The sequence below is a fragment of the Erpetoichthys calabaricus genome, chromosome 12 (assembly GCF_900747795.2).
Source record: "Erpetoichthys calabaricus chromosome 12, fErpCal1.3, whole genome shotgun sequence".
Lineage (NCBI taxonomy): Eukaryota > Metazoa > Chordata > Cladistia > Polypteriformes > Polypteridae > Erpetoichthys > Erpetoichthys calabaricus.
Window position 1 is genome coordinate 16,438,807 of NC_041405.2, and position 18,319 is coordinate 16,457,125.

The 18,319-nt window shown below is 41.3% G+C and overlaps 1 protein-coding gene across 1 annotated transcript; it reads right to left on the reverse strand.

Moving 5' to 3' along the window:
- Window positions 1-837: 837 nt before the first annotated feature.
- On the reverse strand, window positions 838-8,133 carry LOC114663018 (zinc finger protein 184-like). The gene is made up of 2 exons (XM_028816792.2): window positions 7,400-8,133; window positions 838-2,218 (listed from the first exon to the last, which is right to left on the reverse strand). Exons 1-2 carry the CDS (start codon window positions 8,031-8,033, stop codon window positions 1,311-1,313), a joined length of 1,542 nt encoding a protein of 513 aa, XP_028672625.2. The 5' UTR covers window positions 8,034-8,133; the 3' UTR covers window positions 838-1,310.
- Between the last annotated feature and the right edge of the window lie 10,186 nt (window positions 8,134-18,319).

The window sequence follows — 18,319 nt, forward strand, 5'->3', positions numbered from 1 at the left end:
AATGCAGGGCACAGTGTTACTTGGCCATTAACTTGGCCCTGATCCTGCCTGATTCCTGTGTCTATGTATAGGAGAGCGGTAGATCACGCTACAATAACCGTGCTCTTCCTGTTTCAAGCTGAATAGAAGCTGGTTTTGCTAAAGTACTGAGACTCAGCTTCGTGTTTTGGGGTGCAAGACATGGACTCGCACGTTATAGCACACACACGTGGTCACCATGCTATAGTAAACAGTATACGCTCGTACGGATGTTGACTATATGAGTGAGGCACGATGTCTGAGACCGAGCATGGGAGACAATTACCCACAATCCCGTGGAGAGAGACGAACCATCGGCTCAGTTGTGATCACGTGACTCTCGACAGACAAAGCGTATATACGTACTACTCGTATTTCAAGACCTCGCTCGTTTATCAAGTTAAAATTTATCAAAACATTTTAGCTCGTCTTGCAAGACACTCGCAGACCAAGTTACTCGTAATCCAAGGTTCTACTGTACTTGGCTGTTTCCCTTATCAATAATGTTAATAACCTTATCGAGTGTTAAGAATCTGTGTTAAAAAATGCACCATTTTTCAACTTCACTTTGTTGTCCCAAAACACAGAAGGAATGTTTGTTAAAAACCACAATATCTCCCACTTTGACGTGGAAATGTTCTGTGAGTTTTAAAGTCTTCTGTTTCTCTTTGTATCCCTCCGCCTGCAATTGTAAGCTGCTGGGGTAGACATTGTTATTTTAAAATTTGCAAATAAACTTAGCAATGTAAGATTCTGAGAGAAATAAATGTATAACATGATGGTGTAAAAATAATGTGGTGGTGTTAAATTATTATAGTAATTGGGGAGGGATTCCGTGCATGATGACCACCGTAAACGATTAAACCGATAAGCAAGTGATGACCAACTGAAATACAGAGAGGACGGGGCAGTAGCTCTGCACACATCAAGGTCTGTAGCAAATAAAATGCTACAGGAATTATGTTTTAATTGAAATTTAACTCATGAGAACCACTCACATTCACTTTTTCTGGTTTATTCTTTTTACAGATTAATATTTTTTCCCAAGACATTCTACTACTTAATAAGGCAAGCTTCTTTCCAGATGTATATGGCGGCAGCGATGGGAAACTGGAGAAGTAGGCCCAGTTTTGGTCTCCCGTTTTGATGTTGCCATTGTGGATCCTCAACATCAGTTATGACAGAAAGAAAGACCCCATGGGTAACCCCTTATGATTCACAGAGAAGTTCACACTGGTGACATTTTGTTGCATTGCGTGCAACTGACGTGTATACATTCAACCCCCACTTAATTAAGCCAGAGAGGACTGTCCAACAGTCTTCCCCGACTGGCCAGCAGCGTACAGTTTTTCTCGTCTGTGAATGCGCTTGTGTGCTTTAAGGCTCACCAAGTGACTGTAGGCCTTCCCACATTCTGTGCAACTAAAGGGCTTCTCCCCAGTGTGAATGCTCTGGTGCGTCTTAACACTCATCAAGTGCCCAAAGGTCTTCCCGCACTCGTTGCAACTGTAGGGCTTCTCTCCCGTATGGACTCTCAGGTGTCCTTTAAGGTGCTCTGGTCGGCTGAAGGTCTTTGGGCACTCTGGGCAGCTGTAGGGCTTTTCTCCAGTGTGAACCCTTAGGTGCCTCTTCAGGTGCTCCGAGCGGCTAAAGGTCTTTTTGCAGGCCGTGCACGAATATGGCTTCACGCCTGAGTGAATCCTCTGGTGTTTTCGAAGGTAGGACATTTTTGTGAAGGTCTTCCAGCATTCAGTGCAGCTGTAAAGTTCATAGCGTGAATAATATCCATTGGGTTTCTGATGGCTGTCAGTTTGCTGGATGCTCTTTTCGTAGTTTTCTGTGTTGCTACCAGTCTGATGGGGATTAAACTTCTCATTTGTCACCTCCACATTTGGGGTCTTCTCCTGCTCCACCCGCTCCATCTTAACTGAAGAAGAGGAGACCTTCACTTCTGGTAACTCTCTTTTAACGTGGAGGGGTGCCCATGCCATTTCACCCTGTACAAGATCATGGATGCCCGTTTCACTACCATCCTCCTCCTCCTCACCAAGCTCAGAGCTCTCCTCTGGTGCACTGTCTCCATCTTCAGAAGAGTCCAGAGAGACCGTCACGCTGTACTCCTTGCCAAAGACACACTCTTCTTCGACAGGAGGGAACTCATTGAGATGGGGGACAGCGGGCTCTTCTTTTTCAGTTGTTGCTGCAACAACAAAAAAAATCACATTAGACATTAGTCAAAATTACACGTGGTATATTAAGAAATTTAAAATACATTGGATTTAATTAGTTTACCACCATATTTAACCTTTCATTCAAAGAGAAACAAAAAGAAAAGGAGAGAATTTCATACTCTAGGACAAAGGGAAAAATAAGATATCCACAGAAAATCTGCAACATCAGATATGGCATGGACTTAAATCATTTATTTCATTAACACCAGAAACTGACGTCTAATGTGGCGATTGGTTGAAGAAAAAACCTGCGAGCACTGCGGCCTCAAGTCTGGAGACCTTTACTATCATATAAAGCCCCCATCACACTACACAACTTTCTCAGTCAGACAGATTTTCAGTCAGACTTCAATTATAGTACCTTCTGAAAATATTCAGACCCCATCACCTTTTTTCACATTTCCTTTCTACCTTCCACCATCATTTACATTCGCTTCCTTCATCGAGCAACCCTGAATCCTCTGGATTGACAAAGTGATAACAGGATTTTAGAAATTTTTGCAAATATATTAAAGATAAAAACTGAAATATCCTATTGAAACAAGCATTCAGACCCTTTGGTATGACACCTAAAATACGGCTCTGATCCACATATTCTCTCCTAGAAAGTACTGAAGGAGAAGGTCCAACCATTAGTCTGTGATCTGAATTTTGAAGAAGTTGGAATACTTTCTGAATCCACATTTAGAAGAAATTCAAAAATGTTTATTTTTTTTTTTTACCCTACCTTTAAAACACTTAAAGGTTTGTAGACCATTTTCTGTTTAATGTGACCCATCCAAATCAAAATGTAGTTTGAAAGGATCTGCCAAGGAAGAAGGGGGTAAACTGCCCAAAATCCTGGTGTGCAAAGCTGGTAGAGACTTACCCAAGAAGCCTCAAAGCAGGAATTGCTGCCAAATAGGCACTGAATGAATGGACTGAATACTGATACGAACAAGAGCTTTCACGACGCTGAACTTACCATGTAATTACCTGTATAATTACAGAGTAACTACTTTGTACTTACTGTGTAATACAGTAGAGAAAAGCCAAGCAAAATGACACCTTTTATTAGCTAACTAAAAAGATTACAATATGCAAGCTTTCAAGGCAACTCAGGCCCCTTCTAATTACATTTTGCCTGAAGAAGGGGCCGGAGTTGCCTCGAAAGCTTGCATATAGTAATCTTTTTAGTTAGCCAATTAAAGGTGTCATTTTGCTTGGCTTTTCTCTACATTCATAATGGCTAACACGGTACAACACCCTAGTACTACTGTGTAATACAGTGTAATGGTATAATAAAGTACTCAATAATAATTGTTATTCAAATTTTTATAAGTACGTATGTATATAAATTGTGAAATAATGTTTACAACTGAGTACCTAATTATAGCGTTACACTGTATTACACAGTAAGTACAAGGTAATAACACTTAGTAACTGTGTAATTATACAGGTAATTAAATGTTAAGTTCAGCGTAATTAAGGACACTTAATCTAAAGTGATACCGCTGTATTTACTTTATTGTTAGGCAAAACAGCATATTTAAGCATTTTAAAATTAAAACTACAAAACAATAAAATGTGCAGAAACTGAAGGGGTCTTAATATTTTGAATCCACTGTAAATATTCTACTAGTGCAAGGGCTCTCAAGTTCAGTGCTGGGGGTCCCCAATGGTTGCAATGTATCATCTTAACCAGTTTCCTCCTTAAATTGGATTCCTACATTAGTTAAGCAAGATGCTAATTCCTATTTCACCCCCCCCCCCCCCCCCCCCCCAATATTATGTTTATGATAAATTTTTTTTCAATGATGTAGAAGTGTGGTGTACACCTTATTAGTGCATGATCCTAACTCTGTAAACCTGTCTCTCTCTCTGATGTAAGAAAGTGTATGTGCTATATAGATAAGAGTTCATTTTTGCTTTTTTAATATTTTGTTATTTTTAAGCCATAATACACATACTGAGATACCAACTGCTAAATGGCAGTAACTATGATTTGCTCTGGTACCTACTCTAGTCATCATCGTCAGTATTTAGACAGAGTTAAGACAGCAAACTCCATAGTAAAATGTGAATTAAAAAACTAATCAAAAGTGGGTATGGTTAACCTTTATAATGCACTAATAAGGACTCCCCCTGAGTACTGTTTTCAATTTTGGTCTCCATATTACTATATATATATATATATATATATATATATATATATACAGTCATATGAAAAAGTTTGGGAACCCCTCTCTGCATAATAATCGACTCTCCTTTCAACAAAAAAGATGACAGTGGTATGTCTTTCATTTCCTAGGACCATCTGAGTACTGCGGTGTTTTCTGAACAAAGATTTTTAGTGAAGCAGTATTTAGTTGTATGAAATTAAATCAAATGTGAAAAACTGGTTGTGCACATATGTGGGTCCCCTTGTCATTTTGATGATTTGAGTGCCTGTCACTGCTCAATGCTGATTACTTACAACACCAAATTGGTTGGATGAGCTCATTAAGCCTTGAACTTCGTAGACCGGTGTGTCCAATCATGAGATATAAAGGTATTTAAGGTGGTCAATTGCAAGTTGTGCTTCCTTCCCTGTGACTCTCCTCTGAAGAGTGATAGCATGGGATCCTCAAAGCAACTCTCAAAAGATCTGAAAGCAAAGATTGTTGAGTCTCCTGGTTTAGGGGAAGGCAATAAAAAGCCATCTCAGAGGTTTAAACTGTCAGTTTCAACTGTAAGGAATGGAATCAGGAAATGGAAGGCCACAGGCACAGTTACTGTTAAACCCAGCAGGTCTGGCAGGCCAAGAAAAATACAGGAGTGGCATATGAGCAGGATTGTGAGAATGGTTACAGACAACCCACAGATCACCTCCAAAGACCTGCAAGAACATCTTGCTGCAGATGGTGTGTCTGTGCATCGTTCTACAATTCAGTGCAATTTGCACAAAGAACATCTGTATGGCAGGGTGATGAGAAAGAAGCCCTTTCTGCACTCACACTACAAACAGAGTCTCTTGTTGTATGCCAATGCTCATTTAGACAAGCCAGATTCATTTTGGAACAAAGTGCTTTGGACTGATGGGATACAAATTGAGTTATTTGGTCAAAACAAATGCATGGCAGAAGAAGAACACCGCATTCCAAGAAAAACACCTGCTACCTACTGTCAAATTTGTTGCAGTTCCATCACACTGTGGGGCTGTGTGGCTAGTTCAGGGACTGGGGCCCTTGTTAAAGTTGAGGGTCGGATGAATTCAACCCAGTATCAACTAATTCTTCTGGATAATGTTCAAGCATCAGTCACAAAGTTGAAGTTACACAGGGGTTGGATATTCCAACAACACAATGACCCAAAACACAGTTCGAAATCTACAAAGGCATTCATGCAGAGGGAGAAGTACAATGTTCTGGAATGGCCGTCACAGTCCCCTGACTTGAATATCTTCGAAAATCTATGGGATGATTTGAAGCAGACTGTCCATGCTCGGCAGCCATCAAATTGAACTGAACTGGAGAGATTTTGTATGGAAAAATGGACAGAAATACCTCCATCCAGAATCCAGACACTCATCACAGGCTATAGGAGGACAGCGTCTAGAGGCTGTTAGATTAGCAAAAGGAGGCTCAACTAAGTATTGATGAATATCTCTGTTGGGGTGCCCAAATTTATACACCTGTCTAATTTTGTTATGATGCATATTGCATATTTTCTGTTAATCCAATAAACGCAATGTCACTGCTGAAATACGACTGTGTCCATAAGGCATGTCAAATATTAAAAGGAAGTTGCTACTTTGAAAGCTCAGCCAATGAGAAACAAAAATCCAAACAATCAAGAGGGGTTCCCACACTTTTTCATATGACTGTGTATATATATATATATATGTGTGTGTTACATAGTTTACTGTCAAATAATGCAGAGTACGCGACACATGTTTCACCCTTATTTGGGCTCATCAGGTGTACACACTCCACTGCACCCCTCGTGGGGTTCAAACCTCAGATGTCAGCGTTAGAGGTGATGCCCCTTTACACTGCGTCACAGCATATGGTTCATTTATTACACAGCATGGAGACTGGAGTAATTACATTCATAGTATTCGTAGTCTGAGACCTGATCTGACTGTATGGGTGGTTGCATTATTTGACAGTAAACTATGTAACATTCCATGATCTGCTTGTCACAACTGAGAAGGGCATGGCAGATGTTTGCCGACTGGCAGACCTACCACATGCATTACCTGGTAGGTAACCACCCATACAATCAGATCGGGCCTCAGACTATGAATGCTGTGAATATATATCACCACTAGAAATATACATTTTTAACAGTTAATTTACCACTGGAGCTTTTTTGGCATGTACAGGTTGCATTCCCACATCCCAAACACAGCATTGTGTTCCAAATGAGATCCATGGTTGGATGCCAGTGTGGACTTCAAGACGGCCTGGTGACTCATCCTGGTTTGGCGTCTGTCTCACATCCTAATGCCACCAGAATTGCCGCCCAAACCCTCCCCTACTGACCCATGACTGCACTCAACAGTTTTCAAGTTATATTACAATCAGTCAATTTAAGTTGCACATGAGTTTAACATGAGGAAGATCACCTGTGACAGCTGTCGTGAAAATGCTCAAACCAGGCTTTGAACTCAGAATTCTGGGGCTGTGAGGCAGATTTTCTAACTAGCTAACAGGATCTTCCCAAAATGAGTGTAGCTGTTCTCAATTTAATTTGTACATCCCTCAATATATTGGCAAATTTCCTAAAGGATATGAACAAACAAACAAAAAATAGTAATGCATTTTAAGTATCTTATGCTAATATTCAAATAGCTTTGATCCTACTCATTATTATTATTATTAGCAGTAGTAGTAGTAGTAATAATAGTATTCCTCTGGCTATTTTGAGTCGCTTTCAAGCCCGACTGATGCCATTGTTTTAACCTTGGCTATTCTCTATTTACATTCCGCTGAAAAATGTAATGAGGCAGGTCTGCGCATGCGTACTGTGGGCAGCCCCTCGTCCTGTCGGTTTTTATGGCAAATACCGCAAAGCATGTGGTGCAAAAGTCTTTTCACGACAACAGGCGATGCGGCGCTTTCGAAGCCCTCATATTTATCTTTTTTATTAGCTTTGGTTTATGAATACGAAGAAAAGCCAATGCTTACTATGCGCAGCTGCCCCTTTATCGGGCACAAAAATGCTGCCAATTTGATCCCAGCCGTGGACTAAGATGGACAGATCACCGGTGACCTCCGAGGCTTCTACTATGTCCTGGTGATGGGGGTCGCTCCTGGCGTGGACCATCTCGCTGTTCACCAATGGCAGGACCCGCAGCCTCTCCTCCTCGTTTTCCTTCTCGTAGAAACTTACAGGAGGCTCGCAGTTTCTCTCGGGGCAGTGCGCTTCGGCGGAGTTCAGGTATTCCCGCACCGCTTTCAGCTTGCTCCGCGAGATCTCCAGCCCCAGCTTGAGGCATTCGATTTCGTTCTCTTTGCCCAGAATGTCGAGCTGGAAATCGGCAAACCTCTTGTCCACCACATCCGTGAACTCGGACATGATAAAATCCACGGCCGCCTTCACTGCTTCCTCAATAACGTAAAGAAAGTCGTTCTCGTACTTGCCACCATGTCTCCACACCCCATTTCCATGTGAGTCGCTCGCCCTTTGCACGAGTTTATATTCGCAATCCATAAAGTTGGAGAATGTGTTTAGAATAGACTCCGATGTGGCTTTCACGGTCTGCTGGATGGTGGTGGCAATCTGTTCTTTCAGCATGCAGGCAGAAATCCCGCCTTCCATCTTGTCTGCCTTTTCTGCATTGAGGTGGGGGGCGACTTGTCCGCACCGCGCAGTCAGCAGAGGCGCCCCGCTGTGGGACCAAGAGGCAACGGCGAGCTCATCTGGAGATGCAAAGCAGGGGCTGCCAGTTAAAACGGGGGGAAAAAAAGGTAAAATCGGCCTCGCTTTAATTAAATAAAGGAAATCTTTAAAATTTGAAGAAAGGGTTTTATGCAAGTAAAGCTTCTTTAATTAAAAACAACACAATTCATGAAAAAAACATATTAATAGAATGTCACATTGCTTATTATCCCTTTGTTAATAACGTACAGTACATGTACATCAAAAATATATTATACTTAAATATACAGTATATATAAGATACTTTAAACACGATTGTCAACTTTCTTTTAAATAATTTATTAATATGTTCATATTTCAATTTTTGATCAAAACTGTATCAGTAATGCACCATATTAATCACATTAATAAGTGATACCTCGAAAGCATCCTTGTACTACTGACATTGCTATCCAAGCTCTCCAAGAATGGATTTCAGACATAACGGTCTTGGTCTCGTGAACAGCGCCTTAAAGATGCCATACATAACGGAATACTTAAAAAGCATCCCACATCCAACAGCTTGATCTCCAGATATTTTGTTTCCCATGCCCGCAGGTGTAGTGTTCCCCGATTTCGCATTCACACACATTTACTCGAGCTGAAATTGTTGCAAAAAGAACCTTTGCACATGCGCGAAAATTCGCCGGCCCCGCCCCTTTACCGCCACAATTAAAGCGAGCGAATGCGTCTGTTATGACGAGCCGAGTTAACATTAAAACAAACTTCAAAGTAAATTTTAAGATCCCTAGAAATACGTTACGATACCTTAACAAGAAATATAGATATATTGCCTATGTCTTAAATGTACTTTTAAGTATCTCAAATACATTTCAGGATATATTAAAATGACATCCTGGTCAATCTCAGACACCTCTGAGCGCCTTTTAATTTAATCTTCTAAAAAAAATAACGATATGTTAAAAAACAGAGCACTTGTAAATACATTGTCATTTTGAAAAATTATTTTCACAGCGTGTTTTAATGACTTTTGTTTTGTCCGAGTTTATTATCAAAACGAATGGGAAGAATCAAGCTAATTTTACCTTTACGAAAAAGACCAAACTAAATTCACTGGGATTCAATGTTGTATAACAGTAAAATGTGAAATCTTCCAATAGGGTGAATACTGTATGCAACAAACTCTTTGTGGCGAATGTAGAACATTTCAGTTTTCAAAACACAGAAACAAGTAATCTCTGCTTGGAATCCAGAAGAGGAAAGTGAACAAATCTTCTTCTTTCGGCTGCTCCCGTTAGGGGTTGCCACAGTGGATCATCTTCTTCCATATCATCCTGTCCTCTGTATCTTGTTTTGTTACATCCATCACCTGCATGTCCTCTCTCACCACATCCATAAACCTTCTATTAGGCCTTCCTCTTCTCCTCTTCCCTGGCAGCTCTATCCTTAGAATCCTTCTCCCAATATACCCAGCATCTCTCCTCTGCACATGTCCAAACCAACGCAATCTCGCCTCTCTGACTTTGTCTCCCAACCGTCCAACTTGAGCTGACCCTCTAATGTCCTCATTTATAATCCTATCCATCCTCATCATACCCAATGCAAATCTTAGCATCTTTAACTCTGCCACCTCCAGCTCTGTCCCCTGTGCCACTGTCTCCAACCCATATAACATAGCAGGTCTCACTACCATCCTGTAGACCAGGGGTGTCGAACTCCGTGCCTGGAGGGCCGCAGTGGCTACGGGTTTTCATTCTAACCCTTTTCCTAATCAGTGAGTAGTTTTCACTGCTAATTAACTCCTTTTCCCTTCATTTCAATAGCCCTGTTTTTAAGGACTCGGTCCTCTGAATTGATTCATTTCTTCATTAAATGGCAGCCAAACAGAAATGAGACGTGAAACGAGCCAACAGATGACCAGCTAAACTCCAACCAATTTCACTCCAAACAGTCTCTTAATGAGAAGCTGATTCTTGCTGTTAATTAAGCCCGTTATTTAATTCAATGGCTTGTTGCTGCTCTCATTCTGCCACAGCAGACATTTCCAAATCTGGTGATTTTTCTGTTTTTTCTAAGAAGACCGTCAAAATGTTTTGGTGACCTGAGAGATCAACCTTACCGAGACCTTCACCTTTATTTATTTTCAGATGTTGTGTGATGGGCACAGGTGAGCTGGTCATATGGTGGCTTGTTTGATGTCTCATTATTGTTTGACTGCTAATTAAGGAAAAAGAGATAATTAAGGGGCCTGAGTCAAGTCAATTAAAACTAACAAAAGAAGTTAATTAGCAGTAAAAACGGCTCACTAATGAAGACGATGGTTAGAATGAAAACATGCAGCCACTGTGGCCCTCGAGGACCGGAGTTCGACACCTGTTCTGTAGACCTTCCCTTTCACTCCTGCTGATATCCGTCTGTCACAAATTACTCCTGACGCTCTTCTCCACCCATTCCACCCTGCCTGAACTCTCTTTTTCACTTCTCTTCCACAATCCCCATTACTCTGTACTGTTGATCCCAAGTTTTTAAACTCATCCACTTTCACCAACTCTACTCCTTCATCCTCACCATTCCATTGACCTCCCTCTCACTTATGCACATGTATTCTGTCTTGGTCCTACTGACCTTCATTGCTCTCCTCTCTAGAGCATATCTCCACCTCCCCAGGGTCTCCTCAACCTGCTCCCTGTTATCGCTACAGATAGTAGATGAACAAATGCTTTGAAATGAATGACTGCAGTTCATCCGAAGCCCAACATGAGGTGACGCCCATCCAGTCATCAACAACATCAAAGGTAAAGAGAGGCCGAGGTAGCAAGTGAACGGCGATCTCAGTAAATGTAAATGTAAATTGAATCTACAAACACTCATCCGGTTTGTAACCCGCTTCAATTGCAGCCCACCCTGGCAGCTGTGGGCTAAACTGGACAACTCACCTCAAACCACCAAGCTGAAACACGCACATCATTTGTGAACAACAGACTACTAGCATGACCTAAAAATGCAAAATGGGACAACAAAAACAATCTTTGTGCCACATTTACAGTTACACTTAATTTGCTTGCCAGACGCTTTTATCCAAAGCAACTTACAAAAGAGGTAAACATAATCGAGTCACATTAGGTTAGGGCCTGTTTGTTCAGCAAGAGTCGATTGGTAACAAAAGTCGATTGGTACAAGTAAAAAGATGAAATAACTAATAATTTTACAATCATAAATTACAATGGATTAAACAATTAAGATTAATCTAAAAAATCAACCACCAATAGCACAGAGCAAAGTTTTTTTCCAATCAATTAGAGAGATATTCACAGAAGAGATTGCTTCTTGAATATATTAAGGGAGTCAGCAGTACAGATGGAGGCAGGCAGCTTGTTCCACCAACTAGGAACTACACAGGAAAAGAGTCGGGACTGAGACTTGATACCACACAGAGGCGGCATCACCAGGTGCTGTTCCCTGGCACACCTTAGTGGGCAAGAAGAAGCACAGCACCTCACCAGTGTCTCTGTATACTCAGGTGCTGACTCATTGACTACTCTTTAGGCAAGCATCAGGAACTTGAACTTGATGTGTGCTGCTACTGAGAGCCAATGGAGTGCCCTAAAGAGAGGAGTGACATGTGTCCACCTCAGATGATTAAATACAAGATGGGTTGCTTCATTCTGGATCATCTGCAGTGGTTTGATAGCATATATGGGTAAACCGTCAGAAGTGAGTTGCAGTAGTCCAGGCACAACAAGACCAGAGATTAGATCAGAAGTTGTGCTGCATACTTTGTCAGATAAGGTCTGATCTTGAGGATGTTGTATAGCATGAACCTGCATAAATGAGAAGCAGTCAGAAATAGATAGCTCCTCATCAATTACCACCCCAAGGTTGCATACTGACTTGGCAGGTGTTAGCGACTGTGAGCCAAGCAGTATAGAGATGGAAAGTTGAACAGACTGGCTGGCCGGCATCACAAGAAGCTTAGTTTTTGCCAGATTGAGCTGTAGATGGCCATCCTTCATCCAGGTTGAGATTTCAGTAAGACATACAGAGACTGTGTCTGATACTGTATTGTCCTTAGGTGAGAAAAACAGGTACAGCTGTATGTCATCTGCGTAGCACTGATAAGAGAACCCATAGGATTGGATGATGGAGCCAAGTGAGGTGGTGTACAGAGAAAAAAGTAGAGGACCCAGCACCAATCCTTGGGGTACCCCTGTGCATATCTGGTGTACACTTGACAACACTCCTTGCCATGACACACTGTAGCATGTGCTCGAGATGTAGGACTTAAACCATCTAAAAGCAGTATCAGTGATGCCAAGGTCAGAGATGGTGGCAAGAAGGAAGTCATGGTTGACCATGTCAAAGGCAGAGGAGAGATCTAGAAGGATCAGGACTGATGACATGGTTGTAGTTCTAGCAAGTTGTAGCTGGTCGACCACGGTCAGTAGAGCTGTCTCAGTCCAGTGGTTCCTCTTGAAGCCGGACTGGTTGGTATTGAGCAATCCATTTTGTACAAGGATTAAAGAGACCTGCATGGTTAGAAACAGCGCATTCAAGTGATTTGGAAAGAAAGGAAAGTAGAGAGACACAGGCCTGTCATTGTTAACTTGGGATGGATCAAGTGTTGGCGATTGTGCTTCCTAAATGATTGCGGAAATCATAAGAATGAAGTCACTTTGTTGCAGCCTTTATGAAAATCCAAATCCTTCTGTTCTTTACATTTTTGTACCCGTGTAGACACTGAACTGATGCCTCTGTCCCAGGGCCGTCTTAGCAGCATTATAGCAGCATTGTAGCACTGGGACCCCTACCTACAAAACCACTCACAGGAATAACAATTTAAATGGTCGATAAAATTAAACTAGATAGATAGATAGATAGATAGATAGATAGATAGATAGATAGATAGATAGATAGATAGATAGATAGATAGATAGATAGATAGATAGATAGATAGATAGATAGATAGATAGATAGATAGATAGATAGATAGATAGATAGATAGATAGATAGATAGATAGATAGATAGATAGATAGATACTTTATTAATCCCAAGGGGAAGTTCACATACTCCAGCAGCAGCATACTAATAAAGAAACAATATTAAATTAAAGAGTGATAAAAACGTAGGTAAAAACAGACAATAACTTTGAATAATGTTAACGTTTACCCCCTGCAGGTGGAATTGAAGAATCGCATAGTTTGGGGGTTTTGTAGGTGGTTTGAGTCGCACCATTTAACAAAGTCCTTGATTAGGTTCCTATACTCCTCCTCCTGTCCACTCCTGATGCAGCCCACGATAGCAGTGTCGTCAGTTAACTTTTGCACATGGCAGGACTCTGAGTTGTATTGGAAGTCCGATGTATATAGGCTGAACAGGACCGGAGAAAGTACAGTCCCTTGTGGCGCTCCTGTATTGCTGACCACAATGTCAGACCTGCAGTTCCCAAGACGTACATACTGAGGTCTGTCTGTAATATAGTCCACGATCCATGCCACCAGGTATGAATCTACTCCCATCTCTGTCAGCTTGTCCCTTAGAAGCAGAGGTTGGATGGTGTTGAAGGCGCTAGAGAAGTCCAGAAACATAATTCTTACAGCACCACTGCCTCTGTCCAAGTGGGAGAGGGATCGGTGTAGTATATAGATGATGGCATCCTCCGCTCCCACCTTCTCCTGGTATGCGAACTGCAGAGGGCTGAGGGAGTGGCATACCTGTGGCCTCAGGTGGTGAAGCAGCAGCCGCTCCATGGTCTTCATCACATGTGATGTCAGAGCGACAGGCCGGAAGTCATTCAGCTCACCAGGACGTGATACCTTTGGGACTGGGGTGATGCAAGTGTTATTATTATTACTAGACATTAAGCCCGTTACAATAACGGGCGCTACAACAGTAGTCCATAAACATTAGTAGGAACAGTCTATATTAAATGGCAAGGGACCTTTTACCTCATTAAATTTTTTCCGTAAAATGCCTGTAATTTTCTCTGACAGTAATACTGGCTTTGCTGTTCGTAATATGCGTTTAATTTTCTGTCACAACGGTGGGCAATCATCAGATTCTCCCCAGTATCTGATGTAATGTGCGCGAAAATAAATCTACTTTTACTTTATACTTTACCGGGCCAAGCTTCTTAATCGCAAATCTGACATCCTCAGAGTGAACACTTGCACGACAATGGGGAAGCTGGTCTCCGCGTCTCAGTACCCGATTGGATTTTTCATGTTTTCTGTTTTAGGTCTTACCTCATTTACCGAAATCCGATTGGATCTGCCGCGCGATATTTTATAGGTCCCGCTTTCTCTGCCTTGTGTGATGCGTCAGGCGGCCTTTGAAGCATCGCACCGTGCCCCGTGCATGCGCACTTCACCAGAAGACACACACATACGGACACTCGATGCACACAGGGGTTTTATTAAAGAGGATTATTATTATTATTATTATTATGATTATTATTATTATTATTGGTACTTCCAACAAAATCAGTGTTTAAAGATTTAAAAACATGCCATACAGTAAAGATTAATCAAACAAGTCACAACATACATAGATGAGCATGGGGCGCCTAGGCTGGTGGTGTCACCGGGGCAGCTGCCCAGCATGCCCATGCGTTAAGACGGCCCTGCTATATCCTTCTTCTCTGTATAAGACTACAGCTAAATGGTGTGCTGCGGCTTTTAGAAGGGAGCAGAAGAAATCCCCAGGCGAGTGCCCCATGTTTCTCTCTCTGGTGATCGCTGTTAGGCGTGACTGTGTCTTTCTCTGATGTACTCTCTTTATTTTATGGAGACAGACAGAAGACCAAGGCCTCCATCCTCAGTAATCTTGACTTGCGTGTGTCTCTTAGCTCAGGCTGCCTGTCTTTTAGAATCTTCTGCTTTTCATTTCCTTTTGTCAATCATGTCATCCTGCATTTGGCTTTGACTCTGCAATCTCAACACGTCTGTCTCAGCATTCTTCTCTTCTCATTCTCTTTACCTTCTGGTTCAGACTCTCTGTTTCTAAATAATGCACTTCGTTTTCCAAAATATTGTACTTAAAGCTGGGAACCAGGTAAAGTTGCCTCCACACTTTTCCAGGTAGGATTCTTTCTGAGTTGGAGTTTGCATGTCCTCTGTGAGCTCCATGGATTCCCTCTTGGACCTGTGGTTTGTTTCTTTGGACTTGTTGTATTGCCAAGTGACCTCAATGAGGGTTCAAAGAGGTGGACTGGCATTAAATTAAAGCTGAGTTTCTGCCCTGAGCCTGATGCTGCTGTAATATGAAATCCCACAATCCTTTACTGGAGAATAAGGGTCGGAAAATGGCAAACCATTCATGTTCATCATGATGAAGTTAGTCTCTTTAACCACGTGTGCATAGCAAGAAAAGATATAAACTTTCAGTCTTCAAATTTTTATTCAGTTCCCACTTCTGCCACCACGTGAGATAATAATTAGGTTCCTTACCCAACCTTGAGAAGTGTATTTTGTAAAGTTCTACTATAAAGCAGTTACTGACGGTCTTCACCAATAAAGATGGATTTGATTACTGAGTCTGAATCACTTTTACAGGAAGCTCAGACCCGGCAAGTTCCATCAAAAAGCCAACCTGCATGAACTTAGGAAGCCATGTTTTATGACATTGACAGCTTTTTCTTATGGTTTACGAAACTCATTGTTTAAGGTCAAACACGCTTCATCTGACCCTTTTCTTTTAAACTTCTTTTCCTGTTTACACTTATTTCTAGTTCTAGAAGACCTGGCCTAGTCTACCAGGATTAACTAAACCTTTTTGTACAGCATCTTTCTTCATGGTTATCTCCAGAGGTGTGACATGATTTTCTCATGCAGTGGGCCATTGAAGTCATTCAAACTGGTAACGCAATGTCTAGTTGACAAATTTCTTTAGTTTACTTAAAATTCTGGTATTTCAAGCAGTGCGATGAAATACTCCGTGGTAATCAGGGCACCCTGTTACTGCTCAGTGTTGGCTGAATGCTGACATCTTACTCTGGTACTACAACATATGCAAAAAATCAGCTGTTACTCAAGATATGCATATCTTAAGTAGATGAATTGCATCAAACACGTATATTCTCTCTGCAAAAAAACAAAAAACACTACTCCATGCACTTCTGACCATCAAGCGGAGCATCCACCTTTAGTGACAAATGCACACTTATTTGTTGTGTGTGAAGGATCCTAGCAGTTGTGCTTTCATCCTTTTTATTTCCTGCTAAACACCGACTAACTGCGCAAAGAAGGCTTCTTCCCATCAACCCCAGCGTATTCCTGATGGCTGCTGGAAACTTATGTCCTCTTGGTAAAGACCACCTCAAGTCCATCTAAATAACAGGATTCTCCTCATACAGACAAAACGTCCTCATAAAAAACACTGCCACCTGATTGGACCAGGGAGTTTTTGTCACCGCCCTAACCCAATACTCTTTTGTGCTGCGGATTGGCTAATGAAAAATGCAATAAGTTAAATCAGAGGACACAGAAACGATAACCTTGGTGAGCTGTTAGAACAGCGGTTCTCAATCTGTGGGGTGCGCCCCCCACCCCCAAGGGGGACGCGAAGTAACAAAAAATGGGGCGTGAATGTTGCCATATGTGGCGTAATTTCGCTATTCGTAGGGAAATTTTAAACTTGTAGCGGTGTATCAGCAGCAAAAAATATAGGAATACATTTTATTAGGGTTTCAAAAAAACGTTAGGGGGGCGCGATTAAAACTGTTATGAAAACTCGGGTCGCAAATACTTTAAGGTTGGGAAACGCTGTGTTAGAAGATGCACTAAAGCACTGGCAGATTAAGAGTCTGACTTTCTGTAATTTGTTCCTTTCGATTCTTTAAAAAAATAGACAAATATATCATTAATGAAAACAGACAGAATTTATTTGTTTTATTAAAAAAAAACTAAGGGGCTCCACCCCTGCTTGGTGCACTCACTGGCCCCAGGGGGCAGCACTATGCGCCGTTATGTCTCGGCTGAACCGCTCGAAGGGTGTCGGGGTGTCCCTCCGTTAGAGAAAGCCATTGTATTTAAAGTGGTGGTGTATAGAAGAGTATGCAGGGTGCTGGAGGAAGACGGTTTGGTCCTTAGCTATTATAGATAGAAGATCAGTTACTTGATTATTACACTACAACTGTCTATTTTAAATAGCAATGAATACTAAAATGTCGTAAAAAGTCAAAAACGTTGAAGTAAAAAAGTAAAACGTAATAAAAAGTAAATAAAAAATTACATTAACGCCTCGTCAAAAACAATATTATGAATTACTTTATCTTTTAACGTACATTCTATAAACGTTGCTTTTTTGCATTTCTGTTTGCATAATGTTCGGGATAATTTTCTTTTTCTCATTTATTGGACGATTCTCTTTGTTCTTGATTTTTATTATATGCAGCTCTTTTTTGTTTGTTTTCTTTTTTTTGACGTTCATTTTCAGCTGTTGCTGCTCTTTTTCTATCGCGATTTAATATTCGATGTTCTTGAAACGATAATTTGCTTTTCTGCCTCGCCATTCTAACCAACCGCATTGAAGGGCGAGTTAGCGGGACTGAGAGTGACACGGGGCGGGGCGGAGAGAGGATGTGTGCAGTAGGAGTAACGATTGGACGAGAGGTGTAGAGGGGCGTGGTCAAGGCGGACATGACGGAAAATATTTTTTTTATAAAAGAGAGGGAAAAAAAGTATTCACTTTTAAGTAAGTTTATCATTCTTTTCTTTTGCTGGTAAAATTAGCAGATGAAAGGTCACTGGTTATCCCCATTCGGTATCCTTCAATAAGGGCGCGCACAAAAAGGCGAGCTTCAAAAGGGCGACCTCAATTGAGCGAATGTTTTAATATTCTTGCTTTCGCCATTTTATATGTTCAGTCATTGCCTTTATCTAATAAATTTTCTGTAGTAATTTTTTTGCGTTTGCCTTTATTCGCTGTGCCCAATTGAGGTCGCCCTTTTGAAGCTCGCCTTTTTGTGCGCGCCCTTATTGAATAGAACCATTATTTCTTTACTTCATTTATATTTGAAGGATCCACTTGCACTTCCTTTCTTGCCAGTTGTACTTTTATGGTTCTTTAATGGCAGAATCTCCTAACTTAACCTTCTGTTCTCTGTAGACTCCTCTGATGGTGTACTTTTTTACATAAGACACTTGCTGATTACCAAATTGCGTCCTTTACCACATTTATTACTTCTCATTCTTTCCTGTCTATTACATCTTGTCCATTTACTCCATAA

What these genes read in the sequence shown, in the direction of transcription:
- LOC114663018 (XM_028816792.2), bottom strand. Translation starts at nt 8,033, where the DNA reads ATGGAAGGCGGGATTTCTGCCTGCATGCTGAAAGAACAGATTGCCACC. An exon ending in TAAAGGGGCAGCTGCGCATA is followed by an intron (nt 2,219 to 7,399) that starts GTAAGCATTGGC and finishes TTGTTGTTGCAG; the next exon opens with CAACAACTGAAAAAGAAGAG.